At 40.3% G+C, this 26,413-nt stretch overlaps 1 protein-coding gene across 1 annotated transcript; it reads right to left on the reverse strand.

Moving 5' to 3' along the window:
• Positions 1-861: 861 nt before the first annotated feature.
• cav2 (caveolin 2) lies at positions 862-4,574 on the reverse strand. Its single transcript, XM_062421108.1, has 3 exons — positions 4,369-4,574; positions 3,915-4,102; positions 862-1,810 (listed from the first exon to the last, which is right to left on the reverse strand). The coding sequence occupies exons 1-3, from the start codon at positions 4,519-4,521 to the stop codon at positions 1,660-1,662; spliced, it is 492 nt and encodes a 163-aa protein (XP_062277092.1). The 5' UTR covers positions 4,522-4,574; the 3' UTR covers positions 862-1,659.
• Positions 4,575-26,413: the final 21,839 nt, after the last annotated feature.

A 26,413-nucleotide genomic window follows, 5' to 3' on the forward strand; every position in this document is an offset into this window, starting at 1 on the left:
AATCCATGTTCAATGATATCTTTTTTAGTCTATCTCAAGTTTATTTATATTAGGTTTATACTAAAGCAAATACCCGATAGTAGCCTATTACCAATGCACTGTGAGATCAACACAGCAGATTAAATAAGCCTGCAGATGTGCAACAAGCTGCATCTTAGCATTTAACCCTCCTGTTGTCCTGGAGACAAGGAAGGAAGGAAGGAAGGAAGGAAGGAAGGAAGGAAGGTAGGAAAGGAGGAAAGGAAAGAAGGAAGGGAGGGAGGGAGGGAGGAAGGAATGATGGAAGGAAGGAGGGTAGGGAGGGAGGAAAGGAAACAAGGAAGGGAGGGAGGGAGGAAAGAAGGATGGAAGGAAAGAAGGAAGGGAGGAAGGAAAGGAAGGACAGAGGAAAGAAGGAAGGAAGGAAGGAAGGAAGGAAGGAAAGAAGGACAGAGGAAAGAAGGAAGGAAGGAAGGTAGGAGGGAGGGAGAAAGGAAAAGAGGAAGGGAGGAAGGAAGGAAGGGAGGGAGGGAGGAAGGAAGGATGGAAGGAAGGAGGGTAGGAAAGGAGGAAAGGAAACAAGGAAGGGAGGAAAGAAGGAAGGAGGGAGAAAGGAAAAGAGGAAGGGAGGAAGGAATGAAAGAAGGACAGAGGAAAGAAGGAAGGAAGGTAGGAGGGAGGGAAAAGGGAAAAGAGGAAGGGAGGAAGGAAGGAAGGAAGGAAGGAAGGAAGGAAGGAAGGAAGGAAGGAAGGAAGGAAGGAAAGAAAGAAGGAAAAGTCAAAACTGACGGGGTCAATTTGACCCGGGAGGACGACACGAAGGTTAATATCCTTATAAACGTTTCTCTATAGCAGAACTCTGATTCAGTCCTTTTCATTCAACCTCTAGCTGAATTAATCGCAATATATACACAACATACATATATATATATATATATATATATCAAAAGCAGAAATATTACATCTCTTAGCAACTCAGTACTATATTTGCCTTAACAACAATGTTACACTCTGTCTCTCTCAGCGACGAAGTAATGGAATGACAAGAATCTTTTTTTTTTTGGTCACAATCAGCAAAACAACTCCATTTTGGGTGGTGCACGTGAGCTCCTCATAAAGTCCCGCACGGTCAAAATGTTTATCACCGACCGCTTACATTCCTATAGAGATGAATCTATTAATCATAAACATCTAAGCGTGGGTTTATTGATCTTTAGGTCAAATGACGACTCGGCATCTGGGTTAAAAAGAACATCTAAATTTGTATAACTGATATTTCAACGGCATGTAATTGACTATATGTGAATATGAATCAGGTCTTAACTGCATGATGAAATATATTAATTTAAATTATGGTGAAAACACAGTTAAATTTAACTTATTGATATGTAAAAATATTCACTTTTCATCCAAATGTATAGACCAGTTTTAACCTAAATGTGATCCTTTATTACATGATCAGGAGTAAATGACCTGAATTAAACCCAAGATGCTTTATGAATTTATCACTAATCGCAATCACCTGTTTTACGTCCTTTCTAAAGGATTCTGCAGGATTTTATACTATGACTTTATAAAGAGCCCACATATTCCCCTACAAGTATCATTCACCACCTTTTTTAGCTTTGGCTCCGGTCGGTCCCACATTTCTCTCTCCTGTGGAACAGAGAGGTGTCTGCATCAGTTCTCTGTGATTTTAACATGAATGGACGACAGTGTCTTTCCCATGCTGTGGAAGAGCGGCGTTATGAACATGTCCGTCAGGCTCCTCCACACCACCTGGATCGACGGCAACAGCATCATGAGGCTCTGGATCACGGGCATCACCAACCTGGAAGAATGAGGTCGAAAGATCATTTAAGAGCAGTCACTGATTAATCATACTGAAAGAGAAAGATTGGTAAAATGAGACTAATATTTTACAAGTTGGATATTTAAACCATGACCAACATTATTCCATATGTCCATCACTTATTATAACCCAACTTATGCTCTGTTCCTAACCCTAACCAAGTCATGTTTCTACCTAACCCCAACCAAACCTTAACCATAGTGTTTTAATGTCATGAAATGTAATCGAACATCAGCCCAGCCTTCTTTTGTCCTGCTTGGCTCTCTAAGCTTGGGGAACTGCTGGCAATCAGAGATCAGCGTCTCCTCGTAGCCATGAAGTCTTTAATTTAAGGGGTTTGTAAAAAAATCACATTCCCGTTCCTAACAAGATCTCTCGGAGAAGAATTGAGACCCAGATTTTTAAAGGTGGTTAAATTAGCTGTAAATAAAGCCTTCATTCTGGTGATTCACGCTGATGACTTTTCTAACACAAAAGTGTGCTTCTTGGAATTAAACCAAACTTTAATACATTTTCTAATGTTTTGCTGGTTTATTGGTTCACACAGTAGTGCGATTGTTGTCTTACAGATTCAGTTCTTAGCTCAAGGAGACTTTTCAGTCCACAGCCACAAGGCCAACCCTTCTGTCCTTGCATCCAAAAAGAGCTCAATGTGGGAATATAAACGAGTGTGTACTGTTTATGGCTATAAATCTATTATTAAAAAAAAGGTGTTTTCAGTCGTCCATTTAAATTCCAGGGACACTTACTGGAATATCTGTAACATGTACTCTCACGGTGGTGTGATTTTAACTTTTTGCACTCTTTTCTTGTCATGAATCTAAGATTGAAAGCTATTTCTACACATCTGTATCTGTGTTGATACCCCTTCATATTTCTGCAGAATAGCTTAAAACACATGTAGAGTCAAATTCCAAACATTTTCCAGTCAGCTGGAGTGTTTTATATTATATGAGTTTTTTTGACACCTGTATATTTATATTTTAATACCCATGTTTTAAATGAATGTCTTGTACTTGTTATCTTCTTATTTACTCATCTGTGAAGTCATTTGTCTCTTCAAAGAACTGCTACATGTTGTCAATATCCTGCAGCTTCAGATCTTCACTCCAGTGTATTACATAAAATGTGAAGCTGTATTCTCCTTTGAAGCTTTGACCCCCCCTCTGTGCGATCTCCCTTCCTGACATACCAGATGTATTGACCATCTCCGCGTCACCGCTCAGTCCTCTATTGATGAATACCTGCGCTGACTTCCTCCTTCAAACACACACTGTGGTTGAAGGAATCATCCCGAGCTTGTGACTTCACCTAGGTGAAAGGTCATGTGAAAGTAAGTCTGCTGCCTAAATCTGAATTTAGAAGAATGTCCCACTCTGGTCTGAAAATAGGCCTGTATGGCTGCTTGAAACTGGCAAAGGGCAATGAGGCGTTTTTTTCCACTACTTGGCATTCCCCTCCAACTTTCCATAGAGTATTTACCTCCTGGCATGAAATGTTGTTTCATCATGTGTTAATAGATGGACTCTTCGGGGGGTTGTGGTTGAAAACAGATGCATGTATTGCTTAAATTTTCTCCAAAACCTGGAAGCACCTGGTTTAACTCAATGCAGGAGCGAATGGCTGACATAAGCATGACATAATTATCCAAATAAAAGAACGAAAACAAAACCCAGAACAAATCTTGCAATATTACACTGCATGTGATGTTAACTGTATAAATAACTTGTGTCAATGTTTGCCTTGTGAGCCTGAATAAATATATAGGCAAGAATCGTTGGCCTATAAGGACAAGACCCATAATGGTTCTTTAATGTTCCCACAGGGGACTAAAAATACCGTTTAGGGAGTTTTAATCATACTTTATAAATATTAACCAGTGTTTTAATAATAATTGTAATAATTGCATAACACTATCATACTAATATAATGTGTATACTCATCTAATTTGATATATGTGTGCTATTTTTAAGTGTTTTTTTGTTGTTTTTTAAAAGAGTTGCATTTGGCACAGTGCCAGATGTGCCAGACAGAAAACAGCAACATACAGAAAACCTGCAGGCTTAGCAGGACTTCTCCTTACCAGATGTGGATGCAGCTGAGCACCCCGAACACCAGTCCGAGGATGAAAGCCATGGGCACAGCCAGCAGCGTGGTCAGCAAGCGATAAAAGATGAACTTTATCAGCTCAAACACTGCGTTGCTTCCTATCCACACTCTATCAAAGCTGTGAGAGGACATAGGCTCTGCGATGACATCTTCAAAACCAACCTGTAGGGTCATATAAATTAAGTTAGGGGAAGCACAATGAGCTTCAAAGAAACAGTATCACACACTAGCAGGAAGGTGTTTTTGGAGATGATGGATTAACGCGCAGGCAGCCACTTCCAGGTATTCGCGATTCAGATCTCACAGTTTGTTAAATGGAAACAATACGGTCACATTAGTGGGTAACCGTAGATTATTCATCTTGACAGCTGATACCTGTTTTAGTTTTACTTTTAAAGATTCATTTGAGATTGATGAGAAGACTTTACCTTCAAGTGCGCGTTGATATCGTGTGGATCTCGGTCCGGCGCCTCTGAGTAGTACACCTTCCCTTTCTTCGACAGAATGGGCTCTATGGATCTGTTGAACTCGTCTTCGTCCATAATTATACTTGTGTCCGATTTTTCGTTTTCCAGACCCATGTTTTTTCAGTCAGACGGGGCAGACGCTGCAGGGAGAGCAAGCTGGTGATATCGGCGCTTTTTTTTGCTCTGTGCGCCGGACTGTGCAGCACCCCGCCCCGTATGGAAAGCAACGCAGTGTGGGGCAGAGGAGACACAACAAGCTCAAAGTCATTTCCCCAGACCATTTCAAGAGCTTAGTGATGACTGACGCTACTGTGCAGTGTACTGGCCTCCGTGAGCCATGGAAGCCTAGGCGTCCCAACCCATCAGCATGTGATTAAGCCTGATTATAGCTGCACTATCTGCAGGCAATTTGGTTTTATAATTAAAATACTAATGTTTTCCAAAAAAAAGGGGGGGTTAGTGTAGATGAGAAACTCTTTTTCTAACACAAATGTTCTGGAAAATATAACAACTTGCAAGTTTGAAATACAGTGCACATAACATTAGTTAAAGTTTTCCCTCATGCTTTGTGTTGTGGGGGAAAAAAAGCACCCAGAAGTTTATTGTCACAGCACTTGGTTGCACACACTGTTCTACCTGTTGAGTTGATTTAGCACAAATTTGTTTTGTTTTTAGGCTTTTTGGATTTATTGCTCTCTGGCTGTTTCATGCTCTGAGCAGCCAGCCAAACATTGTTGGAATAACTGCAGGTCTTCAGATGTCTAAAAAAAGGAACCACAACAGCAACACTTTTTTCCTCAGGCGACCGCTGTTTCACATTGGAGGTGAATTAGTTCCTGAGGACAGAGACCTGACTTTACCCTGTGACCCCCTGAGCAACATACATGATGTGTGTAAACACAGGAAATTATAAAACTATGGGATGCAGTCATGTAAGTGTGGGGTATTCAGGTTTTATATGTAATCTCAGGTTAAAGATTTTCTTAAAATGTGGGTAAAGTGTGGATAAAAGAACATATGACATATACATATAAACATATATGCTTGTGCAAATGTGTATATCATATATAGTTTGAGGGAATTTTCTAAACCTCGGTAACATATCTGTTTTCAGAGTTTCCAAAAAGTTTAAGTCCACCAATTATATACACTATTTCATGTTGCATATTCACATAATATCTTGTAAAATTTCAACTACAAAATAACACAACTACAACTGCCAAATACATCTACTACAGAAACAAGTTCTGAAATAAAAAAAAACTATATTTAACACAATATGTCTCTCTGAAATGTGATGAAGTAGAAGTATAGTCTCCAAAAATGGATATATACAACCTCTGTAGTGCATACTCCGCATCTATTATGAGAGCTGGATACTAAAGATAGAGCTCATTCAGCCCATGTGCCAAAAATATTTTTTTTCCTCCTCCTGTTTTTGCCTCTGCGTAGTAAAACCCACTGCACATGTGCATTAGTGTCTTTTCCTGGCCTCGTCCAGGCCTCAGGACTTTACGCTGAGATGACATCACACATATAAACATAGCTTCTCTACCTCTGGAAAAGTTTTACAAATATGAAACCATCACGATTTAAAACACCATAATATAAAGAAGAATAAATGACATTGTTTGTTTGTGGATGGAGGTGTCTTATCAACAGTTTAACAGACGTCTCTTTTACAGTGTTGACATGTGAAGAAAGTGCTCATGGTTTTGTTGCAGTACTACATGGGGCTACTGGGGCAAACTGACAGCTATCATCCATGAAGGGGAACTGGAAGCTAAACAATCTCTCTGGTTAAGCAGAACCACAGAAGGCAGGGCCAAAGAACCAGAGTTTTCAGAGCACAGGTTTTCAGACTGGTGAAGTGAATAACATTGCTTATCTTGTTAAAATGGCACCTTTCAAGGGGCGGGGATATATTAATCAGCAAGAGAACAGTCAGTTCTTGAAGTTGATGTGTTGGAAGCAGGAAAAATATGCAAGCATAAGCACAAATTGTGATGGCTAGATGACCGGGTCAGAGCATCTCCAGAACGGCAGGTATTATGGGATCTTACCAGCATCCCAGTGTGTACCTACCAAAAGTGGTCCAAGGAAGGACAACAGGGTCATGGGTGCCCAGGGCTCAATGATGCACGTGGGGAGCAAAGGCTAGCCCGTCTGGTCTGATCCCACGGAAGAGCTACTGTATCAAAACTGGCTTATAAAGTTCATGCTTCAATGCGCACCTGACCATCAGAACTGAACCATGGAGCAATGGAAGAAGGTAGCCACTTTTTCTTTTACATGACATTGATGGCCAGGTGTGTGTGCAGCGTTTATCTGGGGAAGAGATGACACCAGGATGCCCTATGGGAAGAAGGCAGTGTGACGCTCTGAGCAATGTTCTTCTGGGAAACCTTTGGGTCCTAATGTTCATGTGGCTGTTACTTTGACAGGAAGCTTATAAAGCGTAGTTTCAGGAGCAGGACTACACCACAGCTGCCCCGCCTCCGGCCATTCCTTATAAATACTCCGCTTCCACTCTCGTATGCTGCACCCCACCACTGTTCTCTTCCCTTTTCTTCCTCTCCTTCATGGTCCTCTCTGCTTGGGTGCTATGGTTGACTTCCAACGAGCATCCCCAAAACACAGTCGGCAATGGAAGAACAAGTGCATCATGTTGTGGGTGTGGTCCTTGCTAGTGAAACATACTACCTAGCTAAACATTATTGCAAACACCCCTTCATGGCAAAGATATTCCCTGATGACAGTTGCCTCTTTCAGCAGGATAATGCACCCAGAGACACTGCAAAAATTGTTCAGGAATGGTTTGAGGAAGATGATAAAGAGGTGCTGCCTTGGCCTCCAAGTTCTCCAGACCTCAATATGATTGAACATCTGTGGTTTGTGCTAAGTAAACAATTCAAATCCATGAAGGCCCCATCTCACAATTTGCAGGACTTAAAGGATCTGCTTAGTACCAGATACCAGAGGACACAATCAGAGGTCTTTTGGAGTCCATGCATCAATGGGTCAGAGCTGTTTTGGGGGCATGAGGAGGACCTACACAATAGTAGTTTCAATTTTATGGCTGATCCATGTATATTGTAATGTATATATATATTGTGCTCAACATACATTGCAAGTATAAAATATATAAATTGCAATATTAGTTTTAAAAACATTTATGAACTGAGCTTTGTGGCATTGTTGCATTTTCCTCAAGTAAGAGTTTCAGCTCAGCTTCATCCTCTTTTATGCCGAATTTTGGGTTTTATGCTGATTTTTGGATCTTAGATTTGAGTTTAACTTGACCAGTAAAATCTAAATCATCTTTCCAGTGCAGGTCTGTCTCTCTAAAATGTTCTAAAAGGTCTGTCTGCCTGCAGTCCTGCACTTTGCATCTCATTTGTTGATGCGGCAGGTCCAGCTTCCTGCCTTTTTATGGGCAACCTGTAAACAACACCCTCCTTTGTTTAGACACCAGGTCCTGGAAATAACGCACAGAGACACAAAAAGTAGGCCAGGACAGTGAGTGACAGCGAAGCAGAAACACAGCAGGCAGAACAGAGAGATGTTGGGCATTCAGAGCAATCAGGGTGATCCCCAGCCCAGAGCATGGTGTCAACAGAACACCACAATCCCCCCTGGATTAACACACAGAGGACAGACAAGCATTCAGCAGGGGGGGGGGGGGGGGGGGATCAGGCTGGCTGGCCCGAGGGTGAGATGGGGTGGGAGGACAGTGTTGACATGTGAGTATGTGAGAGTGTAAAGGGGAGAGCAGCAGAGGAAGTTATTGCCACTGGTTTGTGTTACAGTTTGAATACCAACAATGTGATGATATTTGCAAGACCACCAGCAAGTCATAACACTGGACTTCAGCACCATGATGAATATTTTGAATGTATTTAGCACTTTTTTTCCCGTTTAGGGCTAGCATCAGATCACTTAACTTGCACAAGTGACTGCATGAATTATTGTGAGCGCATTTATGAATCCTTCTCATTTTGGACTTTGCATGAGCATTTTCAGAGTATTGTCCTCAGAAAAAAATGCCAGCTTTTGACAAAAGGTATTTGCGGAGCACATTGATGATCCCAATTGGATAAAGCACAATCAGTATGTTCTTCTCATATTGCAAGAACCTTCACGGTGCAAGAACTTACATGTTTTAAGAACATGCTTAGTGCTTAAAATGCACTATTTGATAGAATACACAATCCTGTAACACAATCTCAACAAGAACAAACACATTTCAAAGATACAAGTAGTAGTTATAGGAAATCTATTATACTGGTGACACACAAACAAACAGAAACACACACACACACACAGCAGTGGCTGATGCCCCCTGGACTTCAGCAAGTATTTACACTCTATCCCCTCAGGGTCTCGTCTGTCAGCTGCTCTTTCATCCAGAGGCTCTAACCAGCTGGAGCGTTACTGTATGTCCCATAAATACATCACTCTGTGGTCTTAGGGGCTTTCACTCATTCATTCTTCTTATTAAGAGTTCTGCAAACTCTTCCTCTAAGGCAAACTCCTGAGCCAGTTAGTGATGAACTTTGGCACTAATTTGTACATGTCACTTTTTTGTTGCGTAATGAGCATGAAGACAGCTTTTTAATCAGAGAGCTCAAGTGAACGTTAACTTGAAAACTTGAAAATGTTGTCTCCCTGTTATTAATCTGTGTTTTGGCTTATTGGTGATTCACCCGGTTCAGTATCCTTCCCAAGAATACTTCAACATGTGGATTGGAGGAACTAGGAATTAAAAGACCAATCATATGATTATTGGAAGACCAGCTCTGCCTCCTGAGACACAGCCGCCCACAGCTTGGTTACAGTTTGTCTTCAGACCACTGATTGGGAAAGCAAAGACTGCTCTGTCCTTTATTTTCCTAAAAGTATCACCAACAGCAATAAATGTAGCTGGTAAAAAATCAAAACGCATAAACTTTATTTTATAAGGCATTTTATACCAATTTACTGGTAATTCGCTGATGTTTAATGGTATATTTTTACAACAAGGGTGGTGCAATATGGTGAAATTATAAGAAAAAAACAGAAAAGTTTTAAAAGGTTTTGGTGTAGTCGGTAACCTCAACATATTTGAGAGTTATCTTAATTATAACAACAAGTATGGTTTAGATACTTATAGGAAATTATGGGAAAGTGTCTTGAGAAACAGTAAGAAAAGTAGGAAAGTAAGGGATTCATAACATTAAGTTTTATTGAAACTGATGATCGTACTGATTGCAATCTAATATGTTAAAAGTTTATTAATTTTATTAAGATTTTTTGTGTGCAAATGAACATTTACAACTAAACCAACTTAATACTTAACTTCAGTTTTTCTTATAATTGTATCAAATTTCACCACCTTTCTGTAAAATATCCAAAAAATTACATAACTGCAAAATACCTGTAAAATAAGATGTTACCATGAATCCCTGTATACAACACATAGCCTCCTAAACTATTTCATTTTGTGCCCATTATTATTGTTAACCTCAGTTTGAAACAGTGAATACACATGTTCGTGTTTGTGTCCAGGTGTTGAATTCCCGCAGCTTCACTACAGACGTCAGCGGCTGACCTTCCTCTGGCCTGCGAGCGTCTCGATCCTGCAGGTTTCATTAAATGAAATCACCAAGCAGCCACATTCCAGGACATCCCGGGCGGCGTTCCCTCGAGGACCTGCATCCTAATGCTGCACAGCGTGGAATGTTTCCTCTGACTTCATGGAGGAACAAATGCTTATTTGTCCGAGAGTTTCCAGGGGGAACAATGATATCAGTGCACCCCACAGTCTACAGGGATTTCCTGTTACACCCAAAGGACTCTCATCTCTGTGGTCTGAAACACACATCACCTCGAGGACAGTGAGGGAACAAGTGTGCGTGTGTGTATGTCTCCTAAAGTGTGCAAATACCTACAATATGTGTGTGTTTGCCTTTAAACATGGGTCTAAGTATATGCATGTGTAAATAGGTGTGTTTATGAGCTAAGAGGATAGATCAGGAGGTGTTTTTTTGTTTTCCAGTACTCAAATTTATGTAAATGTTCAGACTTAATCTCAAATTCCATCATACAATGGTTTCAAAGGAATAAAAAACACACAAACAACAGAACAAAACAGAATAGAAACAGCTGATCACATCTATCAAACTTGCTATGTTTCATCCCATTTTTAATAAATACAGTATTCATTCACTTATTTCTTGTGATTTATTGCAAACAAATCTACTTAAATCATTAAAATACTGGCGTCAAGCTAATTATGCCTGCAACAAATCATGGCTTTGGCTCTGATCTGAGCCAACCCAGAGACGTTGCGTGTGCGTGTGTGTGAAAACATATGATAAATGAAACACTGCCGTACATTTAAACTCTAAATATCCACTGGGGTGAAAAGTGAATATACAGCATGTCAGGTTAAATTTATTTAAGAAGCTTTTCTTGATGGGAGTATGTTCGTCTTTAAGAGCAACAAAGTTCACGAGTCCAGATAAAAACTTAATAACACACAGCTTATGTGATGATATGTGTATAGATACATGTGTGTGTGGTCTATATTTACGTGGGAGAACACACGTGGTAAACATGTTCTGTCATATTTATCTTTATACATATAATGTTTGTATGAGCTTGTCTGTTAAATGTAAATTCTGTCATGGATGCTGTTTGTGATTGGCTGCAGAGCGGTTTGCATGTGTTCTTCTGGAGGAGCATCTGTTTTGGAAAGCCAGAGGTTACTGATTGTTTCGTAACCTGAAGTGATAATCTGTTCTCTGTGGTTAATTGCATGCATCACATCAATTTAAAGCTGCCTTAAACTGTTTTTGTTTTTTTTATTGGCAGAGAAGGCAGAGTCAACCAGCCTGGCGAATGGCCTACCCAATGGCAATTTTCTGCTTCTCTCTGATGCTCTTAGTGACTCATTTTTAAATTCTTTCCAGTAATAATGAACATTGCTCTCTGGCACAGAGCATCTGGTAAAGAATTAGTTCTGTTAAGTAAGGGAAAGACCCTGGCTAAGTCAAACAAAGGCCTTGCACGCATCAGACACACACACGCACACACACACACACACACACACACACACACACACACACACACACACACACACACACACACACACACACACACACACACACACACACACACACACACACACACACACACACACACACACACACACACACACACACACACACACAGTTGCATGTTTTTAAATTAAAATGCAATCAAGGACTCCAGATTCTTGAGCATGAATCTAAAAGAAACAATACAGCTTTGATAAAGAAAAGATTAAAGTAGACATAAATGCAACATGTCCAAATATCACAAAGGCATGGAAATGATTCAAAAGATGCATAGGAAATGAGTCTGGTGTTAAAGAAAGAAACCAACCTTTTAATATCACCTTTCATCATCTTCCATTTCTTTCTTCCCTGGCAAGCTAACAAGCAATCCCTAAAATCATAAATCATTTGAGTCTCTTCATTACGATCATTGTCATCGCCATCAAACGATCACAGACATACATAAATGCAGCAAAACCACACTTCATCAACCCTTTCAGGTTACTGACAGGGTAACCTGAAGAAGAGGCAGAGAAACACTGAATGTGCAAGACAACAACGCTGAGGATTAGAAGAAACTGCCAAGGGGTGAAAAGAATATCAAAACATCCCTTTGAGATGTTTACTTTGCTGATATCACTGTGTGAGCATGTTGACATGTGACTTGTGAGTTGCTTCATAGAAGAATAGAAGTCAGACACTGATCATCTCCATAAAATGCAGCAAGAACAGGAACATTTCAACCAAACTTTATAAACACAGTTGACAGTGACATTATTAAATCTGCAGATTAACACCAACTAAAACTTCACTTGCTTCTAATAGCTATGAAAGCAAGTGCCTGATATTCATTGGGTAACAAATGTTTATGTATTTTTGGTTACATGCATCTCTATCGCAAATAAAACTTCGCAATGTGTGCTGAATGCATAATAAGATACAAAAACTCAAACACTTAAATAAAAGTTTACTTAGAGACTTCAAAAAGTAAAAATGTTCTCATTTACAGGATCAAAAATAGAAGTCTGTGTAGTATTTTTATCGTTGTCTGTGCACCTCTCTTCCTGCTCAGCCTTCAGATGTGGTGGATGGATGGAGAGATGAGAGGGGGGGGGGGTGAAGGATTTTGGAGGGAAGGAATGTCCTGACAGGCCCCGGCATAGTGAGGCACTGACTGTCACATTTGTTCTGAGCGATGGAAAAATTTCACAACAAGCTTGAAAGCCCCTCAAACCATTTTCCAAAATAGCCCAGATCTGTCTCGCAACATGTTGGACGCCATCGGTAAACGGAGTATTTGTCGGTGTCATCTGAATTCCCACGATCTTATTATATAGTTGAGCACAGGCCAATCTGTATAAATGAATACAAAGTGATTCCTTAAAGCCTGAAGGGATTTAAGACTCAAATGTGTAAAAATAATTTGCTTAATCATACTTTATATCACGAAGAGTGCTGATTTATCATTGACTGACAGGCGCCACAGGATTCATCAAACAAAAATCCTTTTATCACTTCAACTACTGGTTGGTACATTATAGGCCTATTACATTATGAGTAACCATAGCAACAACACTTGTGATTGATGCTGCAATACTACATAAAAACCTTGTTATAATAAGTAAAAACTCACCCCAAAATTATAGTTTGAACACAAAACTACCTATTATCCTGTTGCTGAGTGGTCATGGTAACGGTGACACAATGATCTCCTGATTTACTAAAGTAATGGATGTGGTACAGGTGAAAGGAAGCCACATTGTAAAGTTGCATTTACTTCACAGTCTGAGATGTGTTGATATAGACAATAATGAATTTGATGTGGAAACGCAGCTCTGCTTTGCTTTTTTGGCATTCTTCGCCTCCTTTTAGCTGTATATCAGTACTCGAAGGGTCCAGGCCAGCCAGGTGTGGCTCCACTGGAGCGTGTACAAGAGTTCATGGTTCAGAGACTGCTTGATCAAACTTTCAAACGGATGGAAAAAGTAATTGACTTGTAATGATGATGGACTGGATATAAATAAATGAGAATTAATTTATTGCAAAGTTCAAAACCAGAAAATATCCCAAGAATTTCACAGACAGCTCTGTGCTTGTTCCTCTTAGTGTGTGTTGCAAACTTCTCCAGTCGCTGCTTTTTTTCTCCTTTTTTTCCAGGTTATTAGAAAAAAATGTGGACATAAATCCAGGCAGCATGATTAACTTGAGTTGTTGTTCTGTGGGTGCTGGCTATGAGATATTTCTTTAATTCACAACTACTGATTAGATATTTCTTCCCAATTTTAAAAAGCATGCAAAAACCAAAATCATCATCTCTTTTTGAAAGATTGATGCCATGAAATATTCAAAATAAATTATCATGTGTCAGTTATACCACCACATATTGGTTCACTTGGTGACACCATTTCCTGTTGTTTTGTTGGAAATGAGCAGGCACCATCTGCTGCTATCACCAGTACAAAGCAAACATCATAAAAGCTGATGGGAGCAGTTTTCTGTTGCGCTAGATTTTGATAAACCTGTAGCTGGCTAAAAAAAACAACAACTGTGCCCCTTCTGCCCTCGGGGGTGAGCGGTTTGTTAATAGTTGTGATGTAGGTAGCCCAAGTAAACCAGAGCTAATTCATGCATAACCCTCAGTGCACCACATGTTGACAAGTGATCAACCTCAGGCCTTGATCATGTGCCACTGTGAGTCTGTTGCAAATGCATCTCAAAGCAGCCGTTTATACAAAAATGCAGGTTGTTTGAATTTAAGGGCATTTTCATTCTTGGGCTGATTCTAAAGGGCTTTTAATGACCAAAGGTTGGAGATAAATCAGTACAGTTGTTGAAGTGTGAAAGCTGCTGTGAAACTGCAGAGAAGCATCTTAACTGCATACCACCAGTTTGAGCTCCGATGTGATTCTCCTTCACTCAACACCAAATCTGAAAGCCAAAGCTGTCTCTTGTGTTCATTAAAAAAGGTAAATAATGTAATTGGTTGATTGTGTTATGATACTGTGATTTGATACTGGCAGATGAGAACCCAAAAGCACAACAAAGAGACATGCAAGTTGGAGGGGAAATTCAGTTGACTTAAATTGAGGCAGGGTCATAACCATGGACTGTATATAAGAAATGGACGTAACATCCGTGACGTCACCCATTGGTTTGTGGACTGCTGCTCGGAAGCCAATAGTATCTGATCTGAGCAGCGCCATCTTGAAAATTTCAGGTGCATTCCGGGAAAAATAAAAACACGGATTCTACTTATATGGGCATCAGGAGGGGCATTAGGCGGAGCGGGGGAGGTTGCGAGGGCTGGATCTACCACAGTCTACACCGGCAACCTGGTGAAGCTAAGTCAACCTGCCAATCACGGCGTAGCCACGCCCTAATGCATACCCTGCTTTATCGTCAAATATAAAATCAGGGAGGCCAAAATTTCACAAATGAACATCATACTGCATTGAAGAAGGCTTTAAACTAGCGATTGAGACCATAAACACATTTTGAAAACGTTTACTGAGGTTAGAAATCAAGTGAGAAGTTGGTGAATTCTCCATTGACTTGTATAGAGACGGAAGTCCTTTTGACACCAAAATGGTCGCCCCCTAGTGGCCTTTTGATAGAATGCAGTATTAAGTTACTTCCGCGTTGGCATCATTTCAGAGGACCGGAACTCCCCGCCTGGTCATAACCAGGAGATCAATCTAAGGGCATACTCACACTAGGCCCGGTTACCTTGTACCATGCCCGAGCACGATTGTCCCCCCCTCTCCAGTCCCACACTGGCCTCTGCTCACATTGCATATAACAATCCAGACCTGAGCACGCCTTCTCTATCACAGTGCAATATTTTTGTGTTGAAGAAAGCTCTCTCATATAGCACAATGGAGTTCATCATTTTACTTACTTTGTGGCTTAGACAACCTTATCAATGATGCAACGCAGCCATTTAATGGGACAGTTGCATCATTGACATTACGGTTAAAGATCACACACACTGCCCGAACCCAACTGAACCATACCCAGGAACAGTTCAGCTCGGTTCAGAGTTATCACACTAGTTTAACGAACCAAACTTTAGGGATCAAACGTGCTTGGGCATGGTTCGGATCGCCTAGTGTAAGTACACCAGTCCAAAAACAGCTAGGTGATGTCAAAACAGAACAAGAAACACTGGAGCGCTTGGCAGGTAACACAAGACAACCTGGCAGGAAGCAAGTGAGAAACGACCAGTGTATATACTGAGGGGCTAATGAGGAGATGGGCTGCAGGTGAGGAGACGGGCGAAGAAAACCAGGTGAGGGGAACGAGTCCATGAAATGACAGGAGAGTTAATGATGAGACAAAAACAAACCCAGATGAAAACAAACTAGGAGTAAGTGTAACTTGTCACAGACTGTGTGATATAAGCTTCAAAGTCTTTATATATAGTATGTATACTGTATGAATACAATAACAAAACACTAGATTTAGTAAAAGCTTCATTGTTGTAAAACCTGTTAAATTAATAATGCTCCTCATTTCATCTCTTTTTCTATGGTACCAATATCACAGTAAAGCCCAATTTCCACTGGGTCCGTCAGCGGCACGTTACAGCTGCGCCGCGGTCACCGGAGCTGATAGGTAACACTATAATCAATGAGAGTATTTCCACAGGGAGCGTGTCAGCAACGTCTCAGCAGCGGCTCTCCGCGCCGCAGCGCTATCAATCCCCAGCATTTCTATTTTTCACGGACAAGTTTCTAACTCGCGACAAGCTCAACAGAGCAGATTGCACCAGACAGGAAGTCAGACACAGAATCGGCATAATAAAACTTCCGTCCCCTTTCAAAATAAAACACAATGCGCAGATCACAAACTCACATCCACATTACGTCATAACCGGTGGCCCCAGGTCAGCAGTCAATCGATCACAGGGTCTCGGATAATAGGTCCGAGAAGCAAAGTAACCAGTTGTTTCTTGTTGTTGAGTTTATACACCCAGTTCGCGGGATCGCGGGGTCTCGCGGTCTCGCGATTATCGCGTGATCTCGTGCGAATACTGCTGGCTCCCAAGGCACCGCTCCGCTGCTGTAACGCTCCCGGTGTGAGTTGACGCTGGGCAGAGGACGGAGCTAAACTGTGGCGCAGCTGTAAGGTGCCGCTGACGGACCCGGTGGAAATCCAGGGTAACAGTAACACCTTAATAAGAAATTAAAAAAATCGATCTCCTAAGCTAAAGACAAATTATTCTCAATGATAAGAACAAACAAAATAAATCGTGCAGCCATTGCATACAATGACAACATACATTCAGACTATTGTGTGAAGCTGTGAATGAAAATATCTATCAAATCGTAGGCTACTATGGAAAAGTCAGCATTGTTGCTTTGATCACATTGGAGAGTGTTAGTGGCAGGAAAGCATTTGAAAAGCTTTTGGATCATGTGTCGGTTTGCTATTCTTTTGCTGGGAACTCTAGCTATAAAACAGACTCTTGTGTCATCACCTTATAGGGTTCATAACTTTAAAAATGGAAAATATTACCTCATGCTGAACAGGAGGTGTGTGTGTGCACCTGCTTATGTCACTGCTTTTTTAACCTTTCTGAAATATAAACATCCAGAACGGCAGAAACCGAAGGGGAGGGGGTAATTGCTTGTGTCTTCGGTTGAACAGGTTGTTACGCTTGTTTTTATTGAAACTACTACTTCACTAATGCAACACGTTTCACAAAGAGAAAATAGTAACAACATTATTCGCACTGCCTTCCCTCTAATCTTTCGGTAACACCCTGTCATCCCAGGACCGATAGAGATTTCACGCCTCGTGCCAATGAGATGTAATTTACTCTCACGGATGGTAGACAAAGAATTACTCTCTTAAGTGGTGAGTGTCGGCTCCAACCAGGTGAAAGACACTGATGTTTTTTTTTTTCTCACTCCTTGAAAGTTATTTTGTGGCTGCAGATCAAGTGAATATGAAGGATGACACCATTGGAAAGTATGCATAGCAGCTGTTGGGTCATGCACAGTACCACACTGGTACAATGTTTCTAGTGTTGACTCAGCCAAAGCCGACAAGTCAACTGAACAATTGGCAACCCTTCTTTCTTCTTTTTACGAAGGGTATTTAAGCACAAAAAAATGTATAGCTTCAGGTTAGAATTTAATTACAGAAATATCAAATCAAAGAAGTTTAACACACGCACACAAAAGTGATCAAAACAACTTTTAGGGGAGGTTTTGCTTAAATTAAAAGAGTGGTGTAAGGAATATTCAAATCCCTGCTTTAGTAAAACATACCACAATGTTAAAGTTCTTATTTAAAAATAAAAGTCCTGAATTAATAATTGTCTTGACAGCAAAATGTACTTATAACAAGAATAAGTATATTTCAGTCAGGAACACTCTCGTCATAGATTAAACCATTTATTGTCTCTCCACTCTAAGATGCTCCCTGGATGAGCCAGCAGCATGCTAAGCTAAAACAGGGAGTGCAATGCAGGACCCCTATACAGAGTGTACAGAGCTGGAGTGTCAGCATTGGTGTAGCAGTGATCAGTGTAGGAGGGTCATATTAAAATGGACCCGCCTTGTAGTGAGAATGGATGTGATGGGTGTGTGACTGATATGAGTACTGATTCAATCAGCACTCATATCATTACTCAATTCAATTAACCAGGCAGCTGGATTCACTAGATCACAACATGAGAATCCATCTTTTCAGGCTTTGAGCTTTGTGCTTATATCTGAACTAACGTTGGTCCGCACCAACCAACATCCTATGAGAATTTTTGATCTTGTGATCTCATGAATCCAGCTGCCTCACAAGTTAAGACAGTGATAGACAGATGGTTCATCCAATTACCTGCCAATTATTTTTGGAAAGGGCCCGCCTTTTTCCAAACAGTTTCCAAGGACAACTTCTGTCTGTGCAACAAACCATCTGCCATGTCAGGTTACAATTCAATATGCTTGGGATTCGCTGCTTCAGCCTTACTTAGTCCAGTATGACCCGCAGCTTATAGTGGCTAATGTTAACAAACTTGAGATAGGTAATGCTGTATAATAAACATTACATTTCCACACAACAACACAACAGTCTTAATGATTCTTCTCTACTATTTCAAAGCAAAACATTTTCCATTATCCCATAATTGCCTCTTTTTTGTCATTCTGATCACTGTTCACAAAAAGTCTCAGAGGCTATTTTGCTTTAATTTCACACATAAAAGTACTCATTATGCCTTTAAACTGCACCAAATGCTAACATGTGCACAATGACAATGATAACATGCTCTTTCCAAGTAGGTATAATATTTGTCATGCTCGCCACCTTAATTCGTGTTAAAGTTAGCATGCAAACATTGTGCCAATTAGTTATGAAAAACAAAGTGCAGCTAATGCAAGTGGGAATGTTGGTAATAAACCAATGTAATTAACCTATTAAGTTGTGACTAGATAATGGTGGTACAGTAAGAATTAAGGGATCATAAAAGTGATACCAATCCATAGCTGCTGAGACATTTCCCTCCAAACTAGAAATGTGAAACTCATGGTAGTGCTAAAGGTAAAGTGAAGGCAAGGCATTAGGTCAATAGGATACATTGGCTGGGAATTGTGAATGTCTGGACAAGGTTTTGTTCCAATTCATCCAATAGATGTTATCATATTTCACTGGAAAAGTGAAAACAATGGGTGCTTGGGGCACTAAAGGAAAAGTCAGGGAACCTCCGAGGTCAGTAGGATTCATCCTCTGGGGATCACGATTGTCTCCTAGAGCTACACTGCTAGCATGGCTAAAAATCCAATCTCCCTCTGAACGGCGCTTTTGACTGATAGAAATGGCAAAAAAATAGATAAAAACTCAATTAAAGTACAAGTATTAAAATACAGTGTTTTCAGCTCTTTGCGAGAGCATTCCCCGTCTTTATCAGATCACGACTCCTTAAATAAACTGATCATGCGTCTTATCTTGATCCAACTTGTTTTCTGATAAAAAAAGCCATCATATCTGCAAATTCAGACTTCATCTCCAGACACAAACAGCACAGTCGAACCTTTGTGCACATTGTGTCAGAGGTGAAACTGTTTATGAAATCACTCGATGGCGCAGCTGCACATTTTCATAATACCAGGGAATCGAACGGGGTGCCAAGTTTCTTCACTCTTGTTCCATATCATTTGTTATTTGCTTGGCTGTTGCCAGATGATACACTAAACAAACTCCACTGCCCGTAAGCTGTCCTTGTGGCACAAAAGTTGTTTTTTATCGGAAATGCATAATGACATGTAATTAAACCGCTCGGTTGGCTTGTTCGGGCATGTTAGAGATAATTTCTTATATTGTTTGTTCAGGCTTTGTATTTTATTTTATCTGTAATAACATCAGGTAAAGATATTTCCACTGCACCTACAGCAGAGTTTTGAAGGCTTAATCAGCTCCTCATTCCCAATTAGATGTAGCCCGATACCAGGCTATGCAACATTTGCTACCAGGCTGTGGAAATTATATGATTTGGCAAAAAAAAAAGCCAAATAATAACTGTATAGCTTCAGAGACTACTTGTGTGGTACGTAGCTTTAACTCGACACAGTGTTTCTATGCTGTGTTTTTCCTTATCACTCACCGTTACGCCCCCAGGATACTGATTTTATACTTCAGTAACTCATCAAGGTAATCAGCTCAATCATCACTCACTTAGCAACTCAATTTCCATGTCTTGTGTTTCTTACTGTTGTAATCAGATGAGCATTTATTTTGAGGAGTAGGAGAGGTAAACGGCTTTACATATGTGCTATAATATCATAATGAACATCAACTTTACCTGTGTCCCTTATTTGTTTTATCCTCCAACTGTGGACAAACAAAGGCTGTCTCTGCAGCTGCATTTGGAAGGCTGTGATGTCATCAAAACAAGCAGTGGCCTCATAGAAATGAATGAAAAGGTGTTTTTTTATGCCGTTATATATATAGCCTGAACATGGCTTATGAATTAGGGTTGTGACTTTGATTTGATCGTAGCTCAAGAATGCTGCTGTACAAACCAAAACACCCTAAATAACCAAAGGAGTATTTAGGGTCTATATGAGCTGACCAGAGGTGCACTTATAAATTAGAGGGGTATCTGGAGGCTACATGTGCCACTGAAGTGCCTGTCTGGCAGGGTTGGGAAGGTTACTTTAGAAATGTAATAGGTTACAGATTACTAGTTACCCTTTTGAAATGTAATAATTAATGTAACTATTTCAATTACTTAATCAAAGTAACTTTACATTTGATTAGTTTTCTAAGTGTAAGTGTTCCCTCCTTCTGTCCTTCCTTCCTTCCTAACTTCCTTCCTTCCTTCTGTCCATCATTCCTTCCTTCCTTCCTTCCTTCCTTCCTTCCTTCCTTCCTTCCTTCCTTCCTTCCTTCCTTCCTTACTTCCTTCCTTCCTTCCTTCCTTCCTCCCTTCCTTCCTAAGATCTAAGTTCAGCTGTTAGGGTAAGTGTTCCCTCCTTCCTTCCTTCCTTCCTTCCTTCCTTCCTTCCTTCCTTCCTTCCTTCCTTCCTGCTGTCATCATTCCTTCCTTCCTTCTGTCCTTCCTTCCTAACTTCCTTCCTTCCTTCTGTCCATCATTCATTCCTTCCTTCCTTCCTTCCTTCTTTCCTTCCTTCCTTCCTTCCTTCCTTCCTTCCTTCCTTCCTTCCTTCCTTCCTTCCTTCCTTCCTTCCTCCCTTCCTTCCTAAGATCTAAGTTCAGCTGTTAGGGTAAATGTTCCCATTAAGCACCAAAATCTAAGCCCAGCTGTTTTTCATGGATACAGACATGATTTATAAGGGAGATCATTTCTTATAAAGCAAAATTAATCTCTCATTTGAAAATGTATTCATTAGTTCATGTAGATTTTGGAATATAAAATAAAGATATTTGATGAATAAAGTGGGTTTAATTGGTACTGTGACTCCATTTAAGCCCATGTGTGCTCCAAATAAGCCTACGTCATGATTTATTTACTAAATATAAAATAATAATGATTTCAAAGAATTAAAAACAGCAATATATGTATTCAGTAACATGTTAAATATTTAAAAATGAGGAAAAAACCCTGCTGAGTAAAATCTTAAAGGTCTGACTTCAGATGTAACCTCCTTTGCAATCATCAACATTTTCAAAAGTAACTGTGATTAATATATCTCATGTATATTTACCAGGAAATATGACGATTATATTAATTATATCACTCCTGCTTCTTCCAGCCATGAATACTTACTCATGCTTTAAACCTCGACACAAATACAGGCTGGGTCTGACACACCCAACTTCTTCATGAGAATCAGCACATCCTCCATCTGCATCAGCCCACGTATCCCAGACCACAGCAGCTCTGACTGGAAGCTCTGAATAACTGCTTAAAGATGCCTGGTTTTTGAGGGTTTTTTTTCTGTCTGTATGCTCCACCATCCTCCATCAGGCAGAGGAATGTGAGGGCCTGGCTTTTACTTGACAGAAAGAAAGATTTGTGTAACTATGCAACCGCCAAATATAGCAAACACATCAGAACAATTTCCACAATAAATGTGTTGTCATTCTGCTTATTTATGTGAGGTGTGTGGTTAATAAAGCTTGTCTATTGTTTACTTCAAATGCAATAGAAAAATAATAGAATTGCATGGCCAAGAAGAGTGTTATAGAATTGCTTCCAAAATGAAAAAAACAATGCAATCAAGATCCACTGATCCAATCCATCCAAGCATCCATCCATCCATCCATCCATCCATCCATCCATCCATCCATCCATCCATCCATCCATCCATCCATCCATCCATCCATCCATCCATCCATCCATCCATCCATCCATTGTTTAGGGTCACAGGAGGCTGGAGTCCGTCTGTGCATGCACTGATGAGAAATTAAACACCTTGGACAGGTCTATCCCATTTATACAGTATAAACAGACACATTCATACCAACAGATTTGTAATTTCCATTGCACCTGGCCTGAGTTGCAGGAGGAACCCAGAGCACCTATAGGAACCCTAACCCTAACCCTAACCCTAACCCTAACCCTAACCCTAACCCTAACCCTAACTCTAAGACATGGAGGAGAACGTGCAAAAAAATGTGTTTTTCTCACTTTCAGTCACTAGTATCTAACTGTGCAGTTTTAAGATTTCTGCTGCCACCTCAGAACAGTGGAGTTGAATGTGAACAGGTGCACTGGTAAACCTGAGTATAGTTGGTTTGAGCCAACTTTTGTATGTTGATAAGGTTCACGCTTTAGTGCAGTTTGCTCAACCCTTATCACCAGTTAAGAACATTAATATTGGACAATTCTGCAAAACCCCTGGATTACTTCGAATCACAACTTGTTTATTCTTCTTACATCCAATGCCAATATTTTCAAAACTCTCTCCACACTATCTGTGCATGGTAAGAGTGTTGTGGTTAAACTCAGAAAAATGTTGTGGTCATGGCAAATAAAATATGGTTAAGGTTAGGCACGAGAAACACACGGTTGAGAAAACATCAAACATCAAATGATAATTGCAAGTCTGGTGCAGCATGAAAGTGAGACATGCCACACACACACCCATACACCACACCTAACATCCACACCTCGTCTTTCCACCTCAGATAAATAAAGGGCAAAATGGTTGTTAGGGTCATACAATAAAGAAATATTTGTAAATAATTTAGATTCTGCTGTAGTTTCTTTGTAGTATGCTTAATTAGAACCAATAATGCCTGCAGTCTGCTCTGGTTTGTGATGTTTAGTAAACTAGTTGGACTCATGGAGCAAGGAGACCACACTTGTTTTTGACCATATTTAAAGTATGTTTTATGTGAAGAATGATGTGCAAAATTGAAGCATGTGTCACTATATGTGTGGACTCTATAGCCTAAACTGGGATTTTCAAGAAATGGACTGAGACAAACTTACACTACTCTCTCATTTGGTGAACTTTGTCATTGGATATACATTATGATTCATTCTTTATTACGGCTGTCAATGGATTCAAATATTTAATCGCAATTAATCGCATGATTGTCTTCAATTAACTCGCAATTAATCACACATCTTAAATTTGTTCTAAATGTACTTTAAAGGGTATTTTTCAAGTTTTTCATACTCTTATCAACATGGGAGAGGACACATAAGCTTACGTTATGCAAATGTATGTTTATTATTATTAAAACTATACAGAACAATGAAATATTGTACTGCATGCTCCAAAAACATTGTGCCTTTGACAAGTTTGTTTGGGCCTGCAGGTGGTATTTGAGACTTGACATACTCTAGTGATAACTCAATTCACATTTACAATAAACACAAATAACTTTGTTCTTTTTGATAGGACATCTGGCAGGGCTTTGAAGATGAATTTATCAGTCATAAGACCATTTTGTTTGTCCATTTTTGCACGTTATACAAAACATTACTGCCTTGTCTCTCAAACTACCGACTGGGCCAAGGGTCAAACAGAACGTGCATGCGTTAATTGCACGTTAAAAAAAAAGTGCCGTTAAAATTGATTTGAGTTAATTCATTATTAATGTTTTAACTTTCACAGCCCTAATTATTATATTCTGTTCTGCAGCCGCACAAGAAATACAAAAGATTTCTTTAAAATGAAACTGGGGAAAAATATACACTGGAAAAGATTTTTTTTTAATGTATTTGTGAGCTGTGTATTTAAGAATAATTTAAGAATGTGTGGGGTCTGTTATGAAATTGTCTCATTGGTCCATTGGCTTGTAGTGTAAGACCCTCAGGCTAAAACAATAGAGCTGCAGATAAACCTCACCCTTAACAACACAACTCAATGTATTGAGTCACTAAGTTTTTCTGTTGCCATTGTGATAAACATTGCTGTCAATAACGCGGCTGATAAACCTGCACAAATGCTGACTGCGCTGTGTTTTTTGTTGCCTTGGTAAGCAACATTACACCCCAGCAGGTAAACAGTGCTATAGAATTAACTAATGTTTATCTTATTGAGTCGGTGTTGCCATTTTGACCCTCTTTGCTGATAGCAAATAGATCAGACTGCCCGATTGGGTCGATAATGCTGCAGATAAACCTTTAAAAACACATTCTTTATTGACTGTGTGAGGTTCCCTGCTCTCACTGTGCAGAAATATTCTCATTCCTGAAGCTCTTCCACACCTGATACACACATGGAGGGTGTGGCAGATTGAGGGAGCACGAGCCAACAGACACTTTGGCTCACTGTATCACACACACACGCTCTCCTACACACACACACACACACACACACACACACACACACACACACACACACACACACACACACACACACACACACACACACACAGTACCTCCCCCAGTATTTTTCCACAGAAATCTAAATCTGGGATGATGTTTTCACACTAAGATGGCCACCACTGGATAGCTTTCAATACAGCACAAAGCTGTCTTTTAACAAGTTGGGGGGGGCGGGCGAGGGGGGGGGGGTGGGGGGGGGGGGGTGGGGGGTTCTGCTGTTTTAGTGATGCTACTTTGTGGCTGTGTTTGCCCCTAAAGACAGAGCATGTGGCCCAGATTCACATTCACAAATACAGCGGTGCATTGTCCAAATCTATCTGCAGAAACTGTCTCTGCACTTTTTTAATGGTAGATAAATTCTGAGGTGGTGGTGGCAATGATCCAGAGAAACATTAAACAGTGGTTTTACTCTACAGTTCCTTGAAAACCGTTGACAGCTTGTTGCTGTGGGGGAATAAATAACTGTAAAGGTTTGTGAAGCCTTGAAACAGTAAAATTCTGTCTGTCAAGATATCAAACTGACTGTGATGAAGGTTTGAGATGACGCAGCATCACTTTGGAAATCGAGGATAAAAAAAGTAAAGATTCCTAATGATTTTATAAGTAAAGTTTGTTGGAACGTCTTTTCCAAAATGCATCAAATAAGACGTTAAATTTGATGATCAGTCTCACTTTTAAACGACTTCGCTGCAGTGTAAGAACACTGTGCAGTTTGCACTGCTGGTGCCGAATGGCCTGGAAACTTTTTAATTTTTTAATTAAATACCAAAAACCAAGATTCATTCAATACGCCTCTGTATTCTTGACTTTGCTTCATCCAAATATCAACATTTCATATCCTGAGGAAAACACTGATGGAGGTTTGTGTGGATGAGGAAGTACTGCTAATTTGAAAATAAGAAATAAAAACGATCCAAATGGTATTAATTCGGTAAATTTTTTTTTTTGAATAAGTAGAATGTAATGTTTCATAACATACACTCTACATGATTTTTTGGTTACTATTTCTAAGTACATCTTGGTTTTTCACATTTGAATGGCCTGGGAAGCTAGGCTGGTTGCCCTAGTAACGCTGACGATGGGGACAACTATCTGGTTCCCATTTAATCCAAATGATACGTTACTCTGAGGAATCTCCCTGTGGCAGAGAACTGGAAGGAGTGGTTACTATGCTGTGAACAGGCGGTTGCCATGTTGGGAAGCAACCACACGACCAGTCAAACAAACATCTCTTCTCTGAGTCACAGCCTCCTCTCTCCCTCCGCCTCCCTCCGCCAGTCCACGGAGTTCCCTTGCTAAAATTGTCCTGACTTGCCGTTAGTCTGTAATTATGCTGATTTCTCACTCGCTCACTTTCAGTTCCTCTCTTATCCCTCTCTCTACTTTCTCTCTCTCTCTCTCCGACCACACCATCCAAGCCCAGACACTGCCCACTCTGTTACCTCTGCACTCCTTTTTCCTGTTCCTTCCTCTTGCGCACCGTCGGGTATAGGTTTGACAAAACAGCTCCTGGATGATATTTTTAGGGGTAACCCCCCCCCTCAACCTCCCCCTCATTTTCTTTCCACCTTGTTCCACAAACAAGCACTCCACTCCACTTCTGGAGGAGGAAAACTCAATTCGCTCACTCATTACGGCCTCATCTGGCACGCACAGTTGAGCCCGCTGACCAAGTGCAGCT

The sequence above is a fragment of the Scomber scombrus genome, chromosome 6 (genome assembly GCF_963691925.1).
Source record: "Scomber scombrus chromosome 6, fScoSco1.1, whole genome shotgun sequence".
NCBI classification, from domain to species: Eukaryota; Metazoa; Chordata; class Actinopteri; order Scombriformes; family Scombridae; genus Scomber; species Scomber scombrus.